Consider the following 19,485-nt stretch of genomic DNA (forward strand, 5'->3'; position numbering starts at 1 on the left):
AAAATAATATTCAACATTAAGTGTATCATGATACTAGTTCGAAATTTTTATTTTTCACTACTTGTTTGAATATGTTTTATGATCTTGACATGTAAATTATGAACTCTACATGAAAAAGACTTCACTGAAACAAATATTTTAGAGTGAGGAGACCAAAAAGAAAGATTTACTTGCATCTTAGGTTTGTGACCATGAACCTTATATGACTGGAAGTATGGAATGGAACACACACCTTTTGAATCCTAAATGGATATAGATTGGACATAACCTAGTGAATCTGGGACTTCTTTAGCCTCTTTATCATGAATAAAGGGTAAGGATTTAGAAAGCTCATCAAACAACTCAAGACTTATGACATGTTGGATGTTAAGCATATAAGACAAAGCATTAAGGAGCTTAGAAGGTTGTTCAAAATCTATGACATGTTGGTGTCAAGCATAGGGGTAAAGAATTAGGAAGCTTGGAAGGCTTCTTGAAATCTGTGACAAATTGGATGTCAAACATAAACTTGGGAACTCAAAATGAAAACTATCTTGAAACTCTCTTGACATTGCACTTACCTCTTTAGGCAACTCTACTAGAGAGTCTCCTAAAAACAATTACAACTAAGAAAGACATAACTTACGCTTTATGAACCTCTTTTTCAAACTTTTTTGGACCTATTATATTAGCCATATTTACCTCTTTGGATAGTTTCACTAGAAATTTTCTTGAAATTTCTTTTACAACTAAACCAAACACAATAAGTTGTTCCTTAACCTCATTCTCAAATGGATTCACAATATTAAGTCTTTGTTCGTTCATATTCTTTTTTTTCTTGTTCTTATTGCTAGTTTTTGGTGATAATCCAATGAGTTTGATTTTTCTACCTTTAAAATCAAAAGAACATGAATTTGATCTACTGGAAATGGTGACATCTAAATCATATATCCATAGCCTACTCAAATTGACATGCTCCAAATTCATTGGAATCATATTACACCAAATCTCATCGTGAAAGTTTATGAATTTGATAGGGAACAAACATCTATCATTAAATGCTATGGAGTTATTATTAACCCATAACACATTATATGACTTAAGATTGAGAATAAATTTTAGGCCTAAGCGAGCTACAATATTTGAAGATATTTTATTGATATAACTTTTATTATTAATGAGAATCTTGCAACCCTTATCTCCACATTTAATATAGGTGTGAAAGATAACAATCCTTCTCTAATCTTTAGTTTTTTCGGGTTATGTCGAGGCATATCTAACAACAAATAACTTAGTTGTCTCAAACTCTACGGTGTTTTGTTCATGATTGATTTTAAGGATATTGCTCAAAGTAGAATCCATGGTAGCTGTAAACTTAAAGTTCAATACTAGATGACTATTCACAAATGCATGTAACACTAACTTATAAATGGAATTGAGATCACATATAATTCCTGCAAGTGAAATCATAATACAAAAATAAAATTAATTTTTTTTAATATAGAGATTAATCAAGAACAGAACACACCAATAAAATTTTAAGCATGTATTGTTAAACCCTTAAGTGTAAATAATTAATCAAATAAAAGGTCACAACTTCCACAAGTTTCGACAAGGTTGGCAATTAATAAAAAAGACTAGTGGCGAAACTTGAATGACAATATATAAAGTGAGTAAAGATACAAGAGTGTAATGCATGGATTTTGTTTTCAGCATAGAAAGTACTATCAGTGATAATTCGAATAACAAATGTAATACTAGAGTAGTAAATTTCAATGTATCAAAAGATAAAGTGATTTACTGACCAGATTGTGATGGCAATATGCTGGAACTTACTATTGTTAATGTGGAAAAAATTCTTTATGTGTCACTGTTAGCTGACATGGCACTTATGAGTCGCTAGCTGGCATGACACTAACGTGTCATTGTTCGCCGACATGGCTTACATGGTGATATTGCATTGTTGTGGCAGAGCAACATGGTGCTAGCGTTGTTGTATGCATTGATGCGGTCGTCTTCAATGATGTGGTGCTACATGGTTGTATGTGATGATGATGGTGTTGATGTGGTTGTGTTTGATGACATAGTAATAGGTGATGACATGATAATAGGTGTTGGCATGACAATTGAGCTAACATGGTGAATTTCTATTTTTCATATCTGAGCTATAAACAAAAAGATTATCAAAGTTAATGTAAGATAAATTTTTTTTTAATAAAAAGTAATAAGTTAATAAGAAAAAACCAAAATAAAAAAAGACAAAGGTAAAGAAAAGAAGAATGAGGTTAGAAAAGAAGACATCAAGTTACTTTTGCATAGGAGGTACACTAATTGAAATAGTGAAAGTGTTTCATGTTTTAATTTATAATTAGTTATTTGATTTATGTTTCGCTACGAGTCATATAATATTTTTTGATAAAAATAAATATATAAGCTTTTCAAATATTTTTTAATTTTAATTATAAATTAAAATATACATGTATTTAATTAAATACATGGATAATTATTTATGCCAATAAATGCAAAAAAAAAAATATGTTAATGTGTTTATTCAACTCCTCTCGCTTTAGGTCGAATAATTTTTTTTCTAGTGCAAAAGAATTAATGTGTAAGTGTTATTAATGCATTTTTTGACATCAAGTAAAAAATATAACCTGTGAATTAAAATATCAATGTTTACATATAATAAAATATAGTAAAGATCATATACTTTAATAAAAACATATAAGATCTTAAAATAATTTTTAACATAGCAAAAAATAAAACAATGTTGAAATTGCTACAATAAAATATCATTTTCTTAGTCTTTGTATATATTTTTTTAAATAAACAATAATCATAAATAGACCAAGTGTAAAATAATAAAAATACCAAATATATATAAAAAAATATAAAAAAAATTTTTTTTTTATAAAAAATGAAAATTACAATTTTGCACCATTATAGTAAAAAAATTGTAAAATTTACAAATACATTATTTTTTCCAGGAAAACACCATTTCTTTTTAGTATATATATAATAATTATAATGTAACGAAATTATAATTGCAATATAATTTTATGTGCGAGTAAATAAGGAGTGAATAGCAAGGCCATTTTCTGTAAAGTATCAAATTAATGTTAAATAATAATTAATATAATTTCTCACAAAATTAAAAACTACTGTCCACAAAATAATAGAAAACGTGGCACAACATAATGCCACATAGCACCAGTCAGTGCACGGCTCCCAATGAATAAAGATTGAAAAGGTAGCCATAAACTGAAAATTTCTTATCAACGCGATAGGACAGCCCCACCCTAACGATCAAATCAAAGATTCGTGCGTGTAATTTATTTTTTTTTAAAATAATACTTTTTTATTTTTAAATTGTTTTATAAAAAATAAATTTTAAATTTTTTTTTAAATATATTTTCATAAAAATATACTTTAAAAATAATCTTCCGACTGTATCCAACACTCTTTGCAACCAAAGCTACAAATTAAAAAATAACGTTATGATTATTTTTTATTTAAAAATATATTAAAATAATATTTTTTTTATTTTTAAAAAATTAGTTTTAACATCAATATATTAAAATAATCTAAAATAAAAAAAAATTAATTTAAAATAAAAATAGAAATAAAATTTTTTTAATTTTTTTTTAAATTTTTTAAAAGGTAAAAATAAACAGGAAAGGTAGAAACATCTCAAAACGGTACAACATTTTTTCTTTTACTTTACATGGCCAACTCCTTACAACCCAAACGGCAACAACAACGAGAACCAGTTTCTTGTCTTATCCCACACCACACTCCCTGCTTAAAATGCGCACCCTCCTCAACTCAAGGCCTCTAACACCCCCACCACCATTTCTCACGTCAAATTTCCATTCTTCTCCTCCGCCTTGCACTCTCTTTCACTACAGCTTTAGACCTAACAAACGAATTCATTTCTTAACTCCTTGTTCTTCTTTAAAGCAAAGAAAGAAACAACCACAGACTCTTAGAAAGACTAATGCCCCGCAAAGTCTAAGGTGGTTCTTGAATCCAAAAGGTGATGATAGTGATGATAAGATTAAAGGTGATGGTGGTGAAGCTGAAGAGGGATTGGAGGGAGACACTGCATTCAAAGGTACCCTTTTGGCTGGAGTCTTGTTGGTTGGTGTTGTTGGTGGGTTTGGTGCTTTCGGGTATATCTATAAGGATCAGATTAATGCTTTCTTGAACCAGTTTTCTGGGTTTATTGAAGGTAATTCTTCTTTTGTGAACTTGGGTTTCATACTTTGCTTAAATTAGCTATGAAATTTCCTATCTAGTGATAGAAATTCTGTATCTTTGGGTGTTATTTTTGAGAACTCAATGACCCATTTTGAGTTTTCAGAAGAAATTTGGTTTCTTGAAGCATGAACTTTTAATGGACAGACACATTTGAGATTCTCAGTGAATCTGCTTGCAATTGTGATGAGTTTTAGTTAGAATCCAATACTCTGTTGAATGATTTTTTGGAAGCTTGGTGTAGGTGATTTATTGGAGCTTTAAATGGTAGTAATGAGATGGAATTGCTGAGAGTTTGTGTAGATGGGAATTCTTTTTCTTCTATTTTTTGGGATTCAATTACAGCCTAGTTGATCAACAGTTTCTGCGTTGAAGTTTTCCATCGTGTTTTCATTATCAAGTTATTATCTTTGCGTGAAAATAACTTCTTCCGAGATGTGAATTTGTTGGAGCTTGTAATTTCAATTAATCACCTTTGTTTTGATGTCCAAAATGTCTTTTGGTAAGCCCCCAGCTGGCAGATAACATTTTTTTTTTTTTTTTTTGTAAATATCTTTTATGGTAAAGTTGCGCGAGGGTATGAAACAAAGGTGATTGGAGGATTATGGAGGCTTTAAATTTATGAAGTAATTAACTTTGTAAAGGAGACTTGATGGTTTAGAATTTCAAAGTCTTGTCATATCCATGATAATTAAAAAAAAAAAAAAAAAAAGCCCGAGAGAGAGAGAGAGATTTTAAATGAAATCGATGATGTACATTGAAATGCGAGTGAAGAGGATTTTCTAATTACTTAGAAGAGTTCAATTGAATTAGTTGTAAGCCTAAGACAAAGGGGCCAAGTCCTTGGTAAATTGGTTGCTATCAATGTCCTATTGGTATAAAAATGGCTAGTGGTTTACTTTAGAACCTTGTTTTATTTGGTTTGCGGTGATTTGAAGCAAGCATGGTTAGAATAAAATAATTGGGATGCTAAGGTTGGTTACATCTACAAACTTTATGAACTCTTACTTTAGAACCTTGTTTTATTTGGATTGTGGTGATTTGAAGCAAGCATGGTTAGAATAAAATAAAAGTGAAGGGTCACTTGGAAAACCATGCTACTGTATTTAATGCAAAGTATTTGGATGGAGCAAATTTGAGATTTTTTCAGAAATTCGCAAACATGGCCTTTGCTTTAAGCAGTTTCCCATCTAGTCCAAATGAAAGGGTTTAGTTCTGCCTGTCCCTTATTGTTTATATTTTGAGGGAGATAGAGAATATAGTAGAATGTAGGCTTTTAGTTAATTTCTATTTTTACTAATGTACTTTTTGGAGTCTCATTTGGTTCTTTTGTGGACAGGTTATGGACCAGCTGGATATGCTTTATTTGTAGCAGTTTATGCAGGATTGGAAGTATGCATTCTATCCTTTTTCTTGACCACAGTACTAAATGTCTTATCACTAATATATTCACTTCAAAGATTTATACAGATTTTTTTTTACATGGCATTTGAAGAGATCTCGCTTTTTTTACCCTTCCATATAGGATACCGTCTACTTTGGTGGGATTTTAACTGAATAATTGGCTTTTTGAATAAGATTGGACACAATTTAGGTGTTTGCCAGACAGTTTGTTTTTTTTTTTTTTTTTTTTTTTTTTTTGCTTCTGTTATCTATCTGGAAGGGGGAAAAAGGAATTCTTTGTGTGCAACATCACAAGCTAAAATGCTTGTTATGGTGCAAGTGTGCACACACACACACACACGCACACGCACACGCACACGCACACGCACACGTATATTAATGAAAAAACAGAAGATATAAGTAGCCCTATATATCTTTGTGAGCACTTGATTTTCATTTTAGGGTTCTATGTTTTCTGAATCCAACATCCCCATGATTGTTTTGTCCAATAATAGTTGTTATTTGCTGAAACTGATTTGAAGTTACCCATCCTCTGCTAGATCCTTGCAATTCCAGCAATTCCATTAACCATGTCAGCAGGTCTTCTTTTTGGCTCTCTTATTGGCACCATTATTGTCTCCATAAGTGGAACGGTAAGCTTGCCTGTTTTTATGATAAATATAGGAGAAAAAATGACTGAATTCTGAAAGCTACATCTGATAATCATTTATGTTTTCAGGTTGCTGCAAGCATCGCATTTCTGATAGCTAGATATTTTGCTCGTGAGCGAATTCTTAAACTAGTTCAAGGAAATAAAAAATTTCTTGCAATTGACAAAGCAATTGGGGAAAATGGGTTCAAAGTTGTCACCCTTCTTCGTTTGAGCCCTTTGCTTCCATTTTCTCTCGGGAATTATTTGTACGGATTGACATCTGTTAAGTTCATCCCCTATGTCTTGGGAAGGTCTGCATGTTGTCCATCTTGAAGTTAATTTTCTACATTTTAGTGTTGTGTTGTTATCTGATGTCATTTAGTTGTTTCAACTAGCCTGAAGGTTGATTTCTATGTATTTGTATTTTGTTGCCTGCTTTCTTTTAAGATGATTCAGTTTTTAACAGCGAACCCCTGCATGGTCGGTTTGTCTTGCTTAAAATTTGTGGTGTAATTGTGTTTTCTATTGACGAGTACATGGAAGTCTGGAATGGCATCATACTATGTCTGGGTTGTTATTCTTTGCCCTGATTGAGCTTGATTGCTGTTCTGAATGATGTTCTATTGCCAAAGCATACATTTTTTTTTTCTGATATAATGTTACATTTCAAGGTTAATTTTAGTGTAGTGATTTTTTTTAATCAATTGAAACATCTAATAGAATGAGAATATTTTGAAGTTCTAGATATCTTCTGCAAAATTGCCAAAGGTGTCTAAAATGTTTCCTCATAGGCTACTATGTAAATGTGATAATTAACTTCCATATTTCTGTGGCTCGAGATTTCAAGATTATTTATAATGCATGAGAGTTTGAAAGTTGTTCTTGGCTCTGCTGTGTATTATAACATTCATAAAACACATGTAACAACTGGCAAAACTTCGTTAGAATATATCCTATTATAAGCTTTTCCATCATCAGCATGATGTGCCTGAGGATGGCTAGGGTTTTTGGTTCTTGTTTTCTAGAAAATTTTGATAAATTAGGGTTTTGTCTCTGATTCCAAGTTTTAAAATACACATAAGAGATGCCAATAAGGGTTTTAGAAGTGAAAAGTATTACTGTCTTTTCACTCTACCCCCATATCAATGTGCTAATAAACTTAGCTGCTTAATTAATATGTAATGGCTATCAACAGTTTCTAATTCAGATTCTATTGGCATGCAGTTGGTTGGGGATGCTTCCAGGAACATGGGCTTATGTGAGTGCTGGTGCATTTGGCCGTGCAATTATTGTGAGTTTCTCCTTACTTTTCTGCTATATTGTGAATTCCACACATATTTGGGCAACATTTCTGAGGTTTAATTATTTTGTTTCAAATCAGCACTTATTTTCTCTGACACTGAAAGTGAAAAAAAGAGAGTAAGAACTGGATTAGGCTTATTAGTATCTTATAGTTTGAGCATAGAGAAAATGGGCATGTGCTCGGAACAGCCAGTGCCACCATTGATCATGGCATTAACAAATGAGTGCCTTGGTAAAATGGCATTGTCTCAAGTTAAAGGATGTAGAAATCATAAGTTCTGAGTGTCTTTGAGGTCCAGTAATTTATAAGATTATATTGTATGGTTAAAACTTGGCACATTTTTCAATGCATTTATAGTTACATGTAGTGGATCCATATCTCTCTAGAGATTTATGATAGTTTTAGTCATTTGCAAGAGACAAGGTTAGTTATCCTGAATTGAAGAATGACACAGCTGGTAGGGGCCTTCTTGCCCGTAAAGGACTAACAGGAACAAACTACAAGGACCAACTATAACTGATGAGGACATGATCAACTAGAAAATTGGTTAGAAATGAGAGATTGGAGTCTCAAGTCTTAACCAGAACTTAGGAGAACATGATTATTTGAGAGTTTCAATTGATAAGCCATCATTTTTCCTGATCAAGAAACTAGGAGTATGTGTTCTCTTTACTACTGATACAAGAACCAAGACCTGATTTCAATCTTCTAATTGGATGCAATTGAGCCTCTGTACTGGTGACAAAAGTTATTGTTGAGGAAGTAAGGAATAAATTCCTATCAGATGCTAACTGCTTATGCTCCTATATAATAATCTGTATATGTGATATCGACACAGTGACAAGGAACTTATTGATTAATTGGCTTGAAAGGATGGTTTAAGACATCATTATGATCTTAGCTGAAAAGAAGTGGATATTTTGCAAAATCCTCCATTTAAATATTAATCAGTCACCTTTCTAATGCTTAAATTCAATACCACCTTTATATATGTGAAAATTTTCCAGCTTTGGTCATTGGCTTCAACTCAAAGAGTCAAGGGGACATGTAGTCAGCTTCCCTGTAAACAAACACCACCCTTCTTTCCCGACCCTTTGTTCTCAATGCCATTTACGTGATGTTTCAGCAAGAGGAATCTGAGCTCGGATTAGGTGGAGGTAATGGTGGGCTTTGGACACTTGGACTGGGATTATTGGTCACGGCAATTGCTGCAACTTATGTAACACGGCTTGCTAAGGTAAAACATCATTATTTAAAGCACTTTCAATGTGATGAAATTATAATTCTACATCTAAAATCTCTTTTAAGTAGATTCCACACCACTTATGATTATGATTAGTGTAGAAGGAACTGTCAGTGAACTTAAAAGATTGTAAGGGAGAAAGAATAGAGTAAAAAAAGAATGACAAGTTATTATAATGAACTATATCCATACAAAAATTAGTTGGGTTTGAACAGCGGGTGGGTAAATTGCTGCAACTGGGGTTTGAATGGATTGCATAACTAATCAAATCCACAAAATTGTTATTCCGTCCACTCACTATTTGTTTCTTCTTCTCCATTCATGCTCTGGTTGGTATAGCATGAGGAGTTGGTTTGGAACATGTGAATGTATAACATGTTTGATAAACTATTCTCTGCAAAAATATATGTAACACTTATACAATGTATGTGATATTGTATAAGTCCTTGGAACATAAAATTTAATAATTAGTTTTTGGAGTTTTATATAGGAACAAGATAAAATACCGTGCAAAGTAGGCGCGATACTCCTACCCTGCAAAGAAGAAATTCTCACTATAAAGATCACTCCTTAATAAAACTTAGCCGCAAGAGTGACTGTTACCATAAATGTTCTTCTAAATGTCACTCATATTCTCTGTCAAAGAAGACCAATCTTCTTATGAATCTCACTCATATATTCTGTTAAAAAAGACCAAACACAAGACGAAACTAATAATTGGATGAGCTACATGGGATGAATATCACCACCACCAAGTGAAGAAATCTCTACCATGTCATCGAGTGTTACATCCTCATTTTTCTAAAGACTCTGTCTCGGTGAAGGCTATATACTGTATTGGTTTATGATGTGATTTTTCTTGTGTTTGATTTTTGTACTCGTATGTTTATGATGCAGGATGCTGTAAAAGACATTGAGTAGTAGAAGTTAGAACACACAATGGGAGTAGAAAACAAACAGATGAGGGGCTTTCTTTGTGACCTTATAACACTGTAAGTAATTGAAACTGTAAGAAGATTGGTGCATCACCATCTTGTAAATCCAAGTATATAATTTAAGCCAAGACAAGCCAATCCAATCCAATCTACAAGACAATTCTATTTTTTTTCCCCGTTTCTTTGTTTCGTAGATAAATAAGAATGGTGCTTCATCATTTTCTTTAACCATTTCCAATTCTTTATGTGGTTGGATGAATTCAATTTTCTTTTCCACCCAGATTCAACCCCTGCATTGTATTTTATGTGGGTTTTAATGATTATGCTTAGATCAGTATAGGCGAAATCGATTTGAATGGGCGATCTCTAAGCCCCTCTGAAGTTGGCTGACCTTCTTAACCACGCCATGCGAAGAATTAAATCATTTCCACGATTTTCTAATTTAACAAAACTAGATTTTAACCGATTCCCATTTACTTTGATATCGAGTGGACAATAGTTTACAAGGGAAATAATTTTGAAAGGTTAAAATTAATTTGTAAGTTCATTATTTAGCCTTTCTTATTTCTTTCTTGAGAAATTCATATTCTATTAGAAAGTAATTCCTTTAGTCAAAAAAAGCCTTCTTAATATTGTGTAATAATATCAAATAATTTTTATTTTTTTAGATAATTTTATTGTATTGATATAAAAAAAATATTTTAATATATTTTTAAATATAAAAAACTATTAAAAAACATCGTGTATCATAATATTAAGGGTGCATAAAGTAAAAGAATATGTCCATTAGTTTAATTCTTCTCCTCTCACAAAGTATAAAAATATTGTACACAAGTCTACTTCTTCTATTCTCTTTTCTAACAGAACTCAGTATTATTGTGGTGATTTCTTATTTATATAAGTAGTGAAGCCCTTTCAGGTTTTTATTCAAATTTTTTTACTTTCAATTTTTTTTCTTTCAAATTTACCTATCAACATTTTTATTGAATTTAAATTGATCATTATTAATATTTATATATATATATATATATATATATATAAAGTTGATTGCAATCTCAAATAAACATTGTGAAACCTTGAAAATTTATAATTTAAATATACAGATGCGTAAACCCTCATGTAAACGTAAGACTGAAAGTGGTAATATTTTAATGAGTGATGGAAACCAAGATTAGAAATAATAGATAAATAATGATATATAATGGAAAAGATGACCTCCATAAAATGAATTTTGATTTAGAATTCATAAGGACAGAGAAATTAGTAACGTGTTTTGATGGATAAAATAATGAGAAAAATGACAAAATATTTCTAGGAAATAAGTGAGGTAACAAAGAATACATTATAATAAAGGATAATGCAATGAAAAGGGTAGGACTGAAGGTGCAAACACCGATTAAAATTAGTGATGTTATTTTGAAACGGTAATAAGCCTGATAAATAAATAAAAGTGGAAATTCTAAAATGAATATATTCCAAAATAATAAAATGACCTTAAAAGGTTAGAAGGACAATTAATATGAATTTATGTGAAGATTGAACAAGAAAAATCTAGATTGTTTATGAAAAGTCATGAAATGACCAAGTTTACATTAGAAAGCAAAGCTCTCAATCCAATCGTCGGATCGGGATGCAATTTTGCATGAAGTCTATTAATATGTTTTCCTACCTTGGTTAAAGATCACATCCCAATCGGAGTTCAGTAAAGACTAGCGATTTAAGCAGAAATAAACCGGATAGTTTACATGAAAAATAAAATAAAATACATAAAGACATAAATGAGGGACATAATTGTAATTAGGGGAAAATGCACATTTAAAACAGCCAGAGGCCACCAGTTCAAGGAAAAGAAAAGAAAAAAAAATAAAAAAAGAGGGAGAGGCAATGGAGAATTCGGCTATAGAGAGGGGTGCAGAATTTGGAAGAAACAATAATACTCCGGTGGCCGTATCTCTAGAATCCACCGTTGGATCATGCTGATTGTTTTATATATTGTTCTTCTCACAATCCTCTACTAACTGACCGGAAGGATTGGAAGGAACACGATCCGTTTTGACAGAAATCATCATCTGAACTTTTCTAGAAAACAAAAGGAAATAATTCTGCAGAGAAGTTTTGGTCGCCGGCTGATTTCTCTCTATTCCACCGTTGGATCATACTCATTCTTGGATATATGGTGTGCCTAGATGTTACCTTCATTCTGGACGGTGGAGATCGTAAAATATTTCTCCGGCAAGGTTTCATGCATGTTGAACAGTATTTCGTCCATTTACAAGTAAGCTCGGTGTTCTTCAAATCTAGGGAGATTTAACCGTTTGATCATTATGATTTTGAGATATATTATGAAAAACTCTATGAGATATAGTCTGACCGTTGGGTTTGAAACATTAATCAGAGGTTGATGACTTATGGCGTTTTGAATCTATTGCTAGTTTTGGCAAAATGTTGTAAGCTTGATTAAATACATGTTTTGATGAAATTAGAATTGTGTGGGTGTGTAGGTTTTATGGAAGATGTAATGGTAAAATATGTTCTTGTTAAAAGCATTATTATAGATTAATTGTGTATTCTTTATATGAGGGAAATAATGATTATTGTGTAAGAATAGTAAAGAACATTGCTATATAAACATGTTGATTGAATAGAAAGCTAACTTGTTGGTTGTGTGGATATAAATGGGGTGGAACCATGAAGAAATTGAAATGAAAGATCTCACATCGGAAGCGAGCGTCCAGAGCCAAGGTCTTATAAGTGCATGCTCACCTTGACTAGTAAGACGCATTTTGGGGTTATGCGTGGCTACCAAGAACAGAACCGTGAGGGGGACCTAGGTGGAAGCTCTGGATTTGGGTGGACTGGAAGACCCAAAGTGGACAATATCTTCCTAGTGAGATAGGGTGTTACAAACATCTTGATATTTGGTTGATATTAAATATTTACAAGTATTTATTTTTGTTATTATATCATTAAATAAAAAATAATTTTAAAAAAATAATTTTTAAACCGGTAGAGTCCTTGATTCAAATCGTAGGTTTTACGAGTTATGTCACAAAACCTTGGTCAATCTAATGTATCATATTTTAATATTAAAAAAAATATCATCTTGAAGGGTTTTTTTTTTTTTTTTTAAATAAAACCACATTGTTACCAATATTTTGGGTTATCTTTGGACATACCAAGTCATCAACCTCTGATTATTGTTTCAAACCCAATGGTCAGACTACATATCATAGAGTTGTGCATAATATATCTCAAAATCATAATGATCCAACGATTAAATCTCCCTAGATCTGAAGAAAACTGAGCTTACCTGTAAATGGGCGAGATACTGTTCAACATGCATGAAACCTTGCCGGAGAAATATTTTCCGATCTCCACCGTCCAGAATAAAGGTAACATCTAGGCGCACCATATATCCAAGAATGAGCATGATCCAACGGTGGAATACAGAGAAATCGGCTGGAGACCAAAATTGCTCTGCAGAATTATTTCCTTTTATATTTTCATTGTACAAAAAAACATATATAAAAAGTTGTTTTCTAATAAGAAAGTGTGTTTGTTTAGGAGGTTGCATCTAAAAAAAAAGCATTTCATGTTCACGCAGGGTGAAAAAAAGCTCTAGTGGAGGTGACTCCACTGTTCACGTGAATAGTGGAGTCACCCTCCACTATTCCGACTGGACCCGGTCCGATTCAAAGCCAAATGCATTGAACCGGCTCCGACCCAATAAAATAAAAAAAATATTTTTTTTATTTTTAATTCTGTTTTATTCAAAATATTAGTGTTTAATATTATTCAATGACACTACATAATTTAGACGGAGATCGCTTAATGATGTAATATTTACAGAATTTGATCGCAATCACAATTTTAGTCCTTATCGAATGTATTTCATACGTGATGGAGTTGTAGATAGTTTAATAAAACAATAAAAAATATTTTATATAAAGTATTATTTATTTCATAATGTAATAATAGTAGTTAAATCTATAATATTTAAATTAAAAACCATCAATATAAATATATATTTTTTGAAATGAGTTTATAACCTCAATTTGAAAAGCATTATTAACCAAATACGTTAAACTACTTTTTTGTTTAACCTCAATTTCAACTACAGAACCAACCTCAACTAAAAAATATTTTTTATAAAATAATTTTTTTTCATACTATAACTATAAAAGCTACCACAATACCAAAAGATGAGTTCCCACAATGTTCAACCATTACCAGCTGTCAAACTACCACAACATATTGCAAAGGGCGGGTTATATCTTACTAAACTCTCTATACACTTCTGCAGGTTCGTGAAGTAACATTGATCCTTACGTCTGTAAGGATCACATGCAGAGATTTGTTTGTCAGCAGTTCAATACAGAATGCCACTGTAGGGAAATAGTATAGTAAAACCATCCGCCTTTGCTTCGGCTGTTCACAAGGCAACTCTCTTCTCTTGAGTTTAGTTTTCAGCCACAGATTTTGTACTGTAGACAGAAGATAAAATGGAAAGCCCATCGACTGCAAAGACAACTACAGTAGGAACAAAGTGTGCCCGAGGTCTGATTTGAGTAGTTATTGATGGGTTAGCAAGCATCAACCCCATACTACAAGTTCGAGCCACCACCAAACTCTTTTCTGCATCAAGGGATACAACAAGGAAAACTTTTGCCGGATCACCGGAGACATTGGCAGCTTTAGCATCCATTGAATTGGAGGTTGAGTATTAGAATCAGAACATGTTCCAATCTGAGTTTGTGACTATCGAACCTTCCAAGTTCTCCATTCTCTTTGTGAAATTTGGTGAAGTGTGGCTCTCTGTTCGACAGATCAGCCAACCCATGTTGGATTGGATCAACGTTCTCCTTATCTTTGTCCTTTTTCATCAGAACTGCATAGGAAAAATGGATATAAAATATACAGCACTTTTTGTGTGATGATGACAACTTATTAGACCTCAAGAGTGACAACTTTATATATGTTGGATCGAGCTATTTGATTTTCTATTATGGTGATACTTATATTATTAAGTTTTATTCCCTTGGTAGATTCAACAGACAATTTGAATTTTGCCAACATATTCTCTATGATTTTGGAAGGAAAACTAGGGTTTCAACTTAGAAAGATGTGTTTCAACTTTGACATAATTTTACTATACTCAACACTTATTCTCAATACAAGCTTCCCTTGCTCACAAGTATTGGGCTTTTTTTATTGACTAAATGCTACATGAACTGGTGAACTTCAAAGTGATTCCAAGTTTGTCCTCAAGACATGAAAGTTATTCTCAAGAGTCCTACAAATATTACTATAGTATCCTGAAAAGAAAAAAAAAGAAGAATGACTATCTTCATAAAGAAAAAAGATAATTTATCCTATCCATATAAGAGACAAGCAAGTAGTTAATGTTGATCTAGGTAAAAATAATAATGCCCAAACATATGCTTACATAAAGAAGATACCATTTGTGATTCTTATTGCAAAGAGAATGAATAAAGGAAGGAAGTGCACAATCCTTTTTTTCACAATTGGTAAATGAACACCTTTTTTTTTCTGCACCTCTCATCATATTTTTAAGAAGACGCTCACAATTATATGTGTGTACGAGGATAAGGAAGACAATGTTGAAGGAACTTTAAATGTTGAGAGTAATGAACATGAAGACAATGATCATCATTAGAGATGTTTAAAGCGTACCAAGAAGGTGTTCAATCCTTGTAGACTAAGTTTTTTTTACAAAATCCCTAATGCATCAATCATGCCAGATAATGTTGAAGAATTGGTTTGATATATTTTTTGTTCTTCAATTCATGTCATTTATCATACATTAACCTTTCTTTTTATATGTGATTTTAGCTTCAACACCAAGAGATCCTTTAGAGGTTCTGTTGGGTCCAATTACAAGACTTGTAGTAAAGAAGTTCAATGAGACAATTAATAGACTTCTTTAAGATACTTAGGTTAAGATGAATTTTGAGAGGATATTAAAAAATAAAGAACAAATCTTGATTAATTTGATTTATGTTCAAAAATGGCTTACAAGGGAGCTTCCAAACATTACAGAAAGATTGAAATAAGAATATTCAAATCTTCTAGTTTTGACATTTCTATACTTTTTTTTTTCCATAACTGGAGCTCTAGAATTAATTTTGATATGATTCTAGATGCATTGAAAAGTAGACATCTACACATTTGCAATGACATATGGTAGACCTTTAAATTCATCAAGACGAGGGAGAACCATTCATTTTAAGTTAGGCTTTAATTTTGCTAGCAAATTATGAAATTCAACTTTTGGCTTGTTCTAATTAGTTGGACTATTATTTATTTATTTTTAATTTATTATAGGGTATGTGACATTTAATGTTTATTTGGGTTGGGTTTTATTTTATTATTTTAGTTATTTTAGGTTTTTAATGTTAAGGTATATTTATCAAGTTTGGATATATTAAGTCAAATTAAGGTTGGCTTTCTACTATGTAAATCAATTGTTAACATTGATTTAGGGTTGATGAATTTTTATCAAAAGTTGCTGCATATTGTGTATTTATTTCTCTTTGAGTGGTTGAATGATTCCTTTACTAAGTTCTTGATTGAACTTGCAAACTCTCTAAAGAATTGATCAACTTCGTTGTTTTTTTTTTTTTTGTCAAGTTGAAAACTTTCTTCAAACCTTAAATTAGCAATCTAAAGGACAATTCCACATCAGTTTGGTATAAGAGCACGAGTAATTTCTAGTTATATCTCTTTAATTTTCATTGTTACAGGTAATTATAGGGTTTTCTTTATATCTTTTTCATATTTAGTGTTTGTTTTCTTGTTTTTCTTGGTTTCTTTCTCTTTAGGGTTTCAGCTAATAAAAAAGAAAAAGATTAATTCTTGATTAATCTTTGTGGTGTTTTGGTTTTAAAAAAAAAAAAAAAACAAGAAGAAGAAAAGGGAAGAAGAGAATAATGCTTTTTTATAGGAAAAAAGTCTTGAAATTGCCCAGAAAAAAATTGAATACAAATAACAAATTATGTTTATCTTTTTGACTTGAGAAATTTAGAACCTATTAAAAAAAATCAAAATCACAAATCTTGAAAGAATTCTTAGAGAAGCAATTCGGAAATTTTGGATCTTGCATGAACTAGGGTTTAGCTAAAACTTGTCTTGAGAATTCTTAGTGATCTTGATTGAATTCTTGCAAATTTAGATAGAATAGAATTATCTTGCATCAATTTCTTTAGATTCTTGATTTCCTGCATCGTTTTCTTTACTTTCTTGAATTTCATAGTTTTTGTTGTATCTTAATAATAATTCTTACTTTTATTTCATGTCTTCATTTTCATCATTATATTCACATAAATTTACATTTGTACTCGTAAGTTTATCCTTAAGTTTTGTTTTGAAAAAGTTTGAATAATTGTTGATTCTTGAGTCTTTAAACATAAAATAAATCATTGCATAGTTTGGTTGATTGTTTGATAAGTTGCTAAGTTACTTTTAAGAACCAAAGTTTGATAATATAGTGGTAGTACCAAGATTATTAGAGTGAAAAGCCTAATAAATTATGTGAAACACAAGAGGAGTGAATTTTATTGTGAGGATAAACATGTGAGGTTTGTGTGAGAAAAACATTTCTTTCCTATTAACCGTTATTTCAAGTATAAACAATGTCTTCAAAAAGTGTTGAAAAAAAAAGAAGCAAGAAGTATGGAGGAAAGGTAGGATAGAATGGAAGTTATGGTAGAGGTATTAATAAGTTTGATGAGATGATTAGTAGATAAAAAGTTCTAGTTGTAGTTAATCATTGTAAAAGACTTCAAATGTAACAAAACCCTATATATAAGTCACGACCTAAAAGGAAAATTAGTACCAGTTATGACCAATTAATATATTTAGCCATGGTAAGACTTATAAGGAGCATGATAGTTTAAATCATAATTGAGGTGGTGTTAAACTCAAAATCCCAGGGATTTAGGGAAGGAGTGATCTGGGGGCTTACTCCATCACATTTGAAATAGCCTTTATTTCTTTCTCTTTCTCACCTCTGCAAAATCCTTCTTCTTTCCCCCGTGATCGACTCCGATCACCGTTCCTTATAGTGACACTGCCCAAACCATCAGCTCAGCCTCCTAATCACAATCGAGACTTTTGCGTCAAGTGAGTCGTTCCTCTGTCAACCTTCATTTTCTGCAAATCATTTCGGCTGCCTGTAGAACGTGAACTACTATTGTTCACGTTCTGCAAATAATTAACTTTGGGGTGGGTTGAACCTATTCCAACCCAGCCCAAATGGTTGGTCAGGTCCAGTTCGGCCCACCCCCTAAAAGGGTTAGTTTTGTTATGCTGATTTCGGCCTAACCCGGATGGGTTCGACCCAGTTAGCTGTCCGACCAGCCCACTTATTTAATAATATTTAATTAATATTATATTATATATTTCTTTTAAAAAATCCAAAATCCTTTCAAAAAATTTATGCTTTTCCCACATGTTTTTGTACTATTTTTGCTTAATATTAGGTTGTATACTTACACTGTAAGATATAGATCCGGTATTAAAATACTTGGTTTCCTCCGAAACTTTAAAAAAAAAAATCAATATTTTTAAATTTCCCCTTAATAAAAAAAATATATGTTTTGTTTTCATGCATACGGATCAAATCCTAAAACTTTTCCATGCATATCTTCATAAAAACAAAAATTGCATCTTTCTCATGTTTTAAAATGCAAAATGAATATCGTAACCAAGTTTATGATTATTCATTAGTGTTTAGCTAAAATATCAAAAAACCTTTTATAATTATTTTTTAGGATTTAAATGTAGACTTTAATAATCTGTGGGGTGTAAAACTACACGATAGAATACACCATCAAGTATTAAAGATACAAGGTGTAAAAAATATGATGCTAAAGTCATACTTTAGAATGGTTAGGATTTAACTTGATAAAATAGAACTCCCTCATGAAAAGAAATATACCTTGAACCATAGAAGAGACCAATAAATAAAAACCCGACCTAGAAAAATAATCAAATAACAATATAGTTTATCTTAGGTAGAGTGTACACTGAAGAGTGACGCATCTTCTTCTTACACAACCTGGTTACTTACCTAGACTCTTACTGACCATAAATTTCTAGTAACTTAGATTGATAATAACTTTTAAATATTAATTATAATATTATGATTAAATTCAAAAACCTTTTCAACATCACACCTCTCAAAAGATAAGATAAAACTCTGTCATTGCCAACAACGTCGTCACCAGACACGCGCATCAGACCTATGGAATAATGTCACGGAATACCTACAAGCAGGGACATGGGATATGCAAAAAGGCAAATACCTAATTGTAGTTCCATTGATCTAGATATCTAGTCTTAAGAAGGTAAATTCCACCTTTTGCCTTTGAATTACTCCTCCAGTCCTTTCAATCACCAAGTAAGAATTCTCCTATAAAATTAACCATTTTAAGAAATTTCCAGCTTTCCTTGGCATAAATAAATCCTACATCGTGAAGACCGTTTTCGCATCCAAAAAGTTCCGCTTTTGCACCTGAAGATGAAGCTAGGCCGGTAAATGCAGTCGGGATAGTTTTGCCTCGATGAGACTAAAATTAATTAAAGTATTCAAAACCACCAGGAAACTTGGACCAAAAGATTTAAACCCAGCACAGAATTTGGTTTGGTCATCCCTCAAATTTGAAATCACCTTTCTAAGGTAAGCAGACAGCAGCAAATTATATAAAACGAA

At 31.7% G+C, this 19,485-nt stretch overlaps 1 protein-coding gene across 2 annotated transcripts; it reads left to right on the forward strand.

Moving 5' to 3' along the window:
* The first annotated feature begins 3,689 nt into the window (after window positions 1–3,689).
* On the forward strand, window positions 3,690–9,928 carry LOC118059389 (uncharacterized). Of its 2 annotated transcripts, XM_035072237.2 has the most exons (7): window positions 3,695–4,210; window positions 5,576–5,628; window positions 6,180–6,272; window positions 6,359–6,582; window positions 7,496–7,562; window positions 8,701–8,811; window positions 9,715–9,928. In XM_035072237.2, the coding sequence occupies exons 1-7, from the start codon at window positions 3,787–3,789 to the stop codon at window positions 9,736–9,738; spliced, it is 996 nt and encodes a 331-aa protein (XP_034928128.1). In that variant the 5' UTR covers window positions 3,695–3,786; the 3' UTR covers window positions 9,739–9,928. The 2 variants fall into 2 exon arrangements, with proteins under 2 accessions (XP_073259861.1, XP_034928128.1); XM_073403760.1 differs by lacking the exon at window positions 9,715–9,928 and having other exon boundaries at window positions 3,690–4,210; window positions 8,582–8,722.
* Window positions 9,929–19,485: the final 9,557 nt, after the last annotated feature.

Source organism: Populus alba, chromosome 13, assembly GCF_005239225.2.
Source record: "Populus alba chromosome 13, ASM523922v2, whole genome shotgun sequence".
NCBI classification, from domain to species: domain Eukaryota; kingdom Viridiplantae; phylum Streptophyta; class Magnoliopsida; order Malpighiales; family Salicaceae; genus Populus; species Populus alba.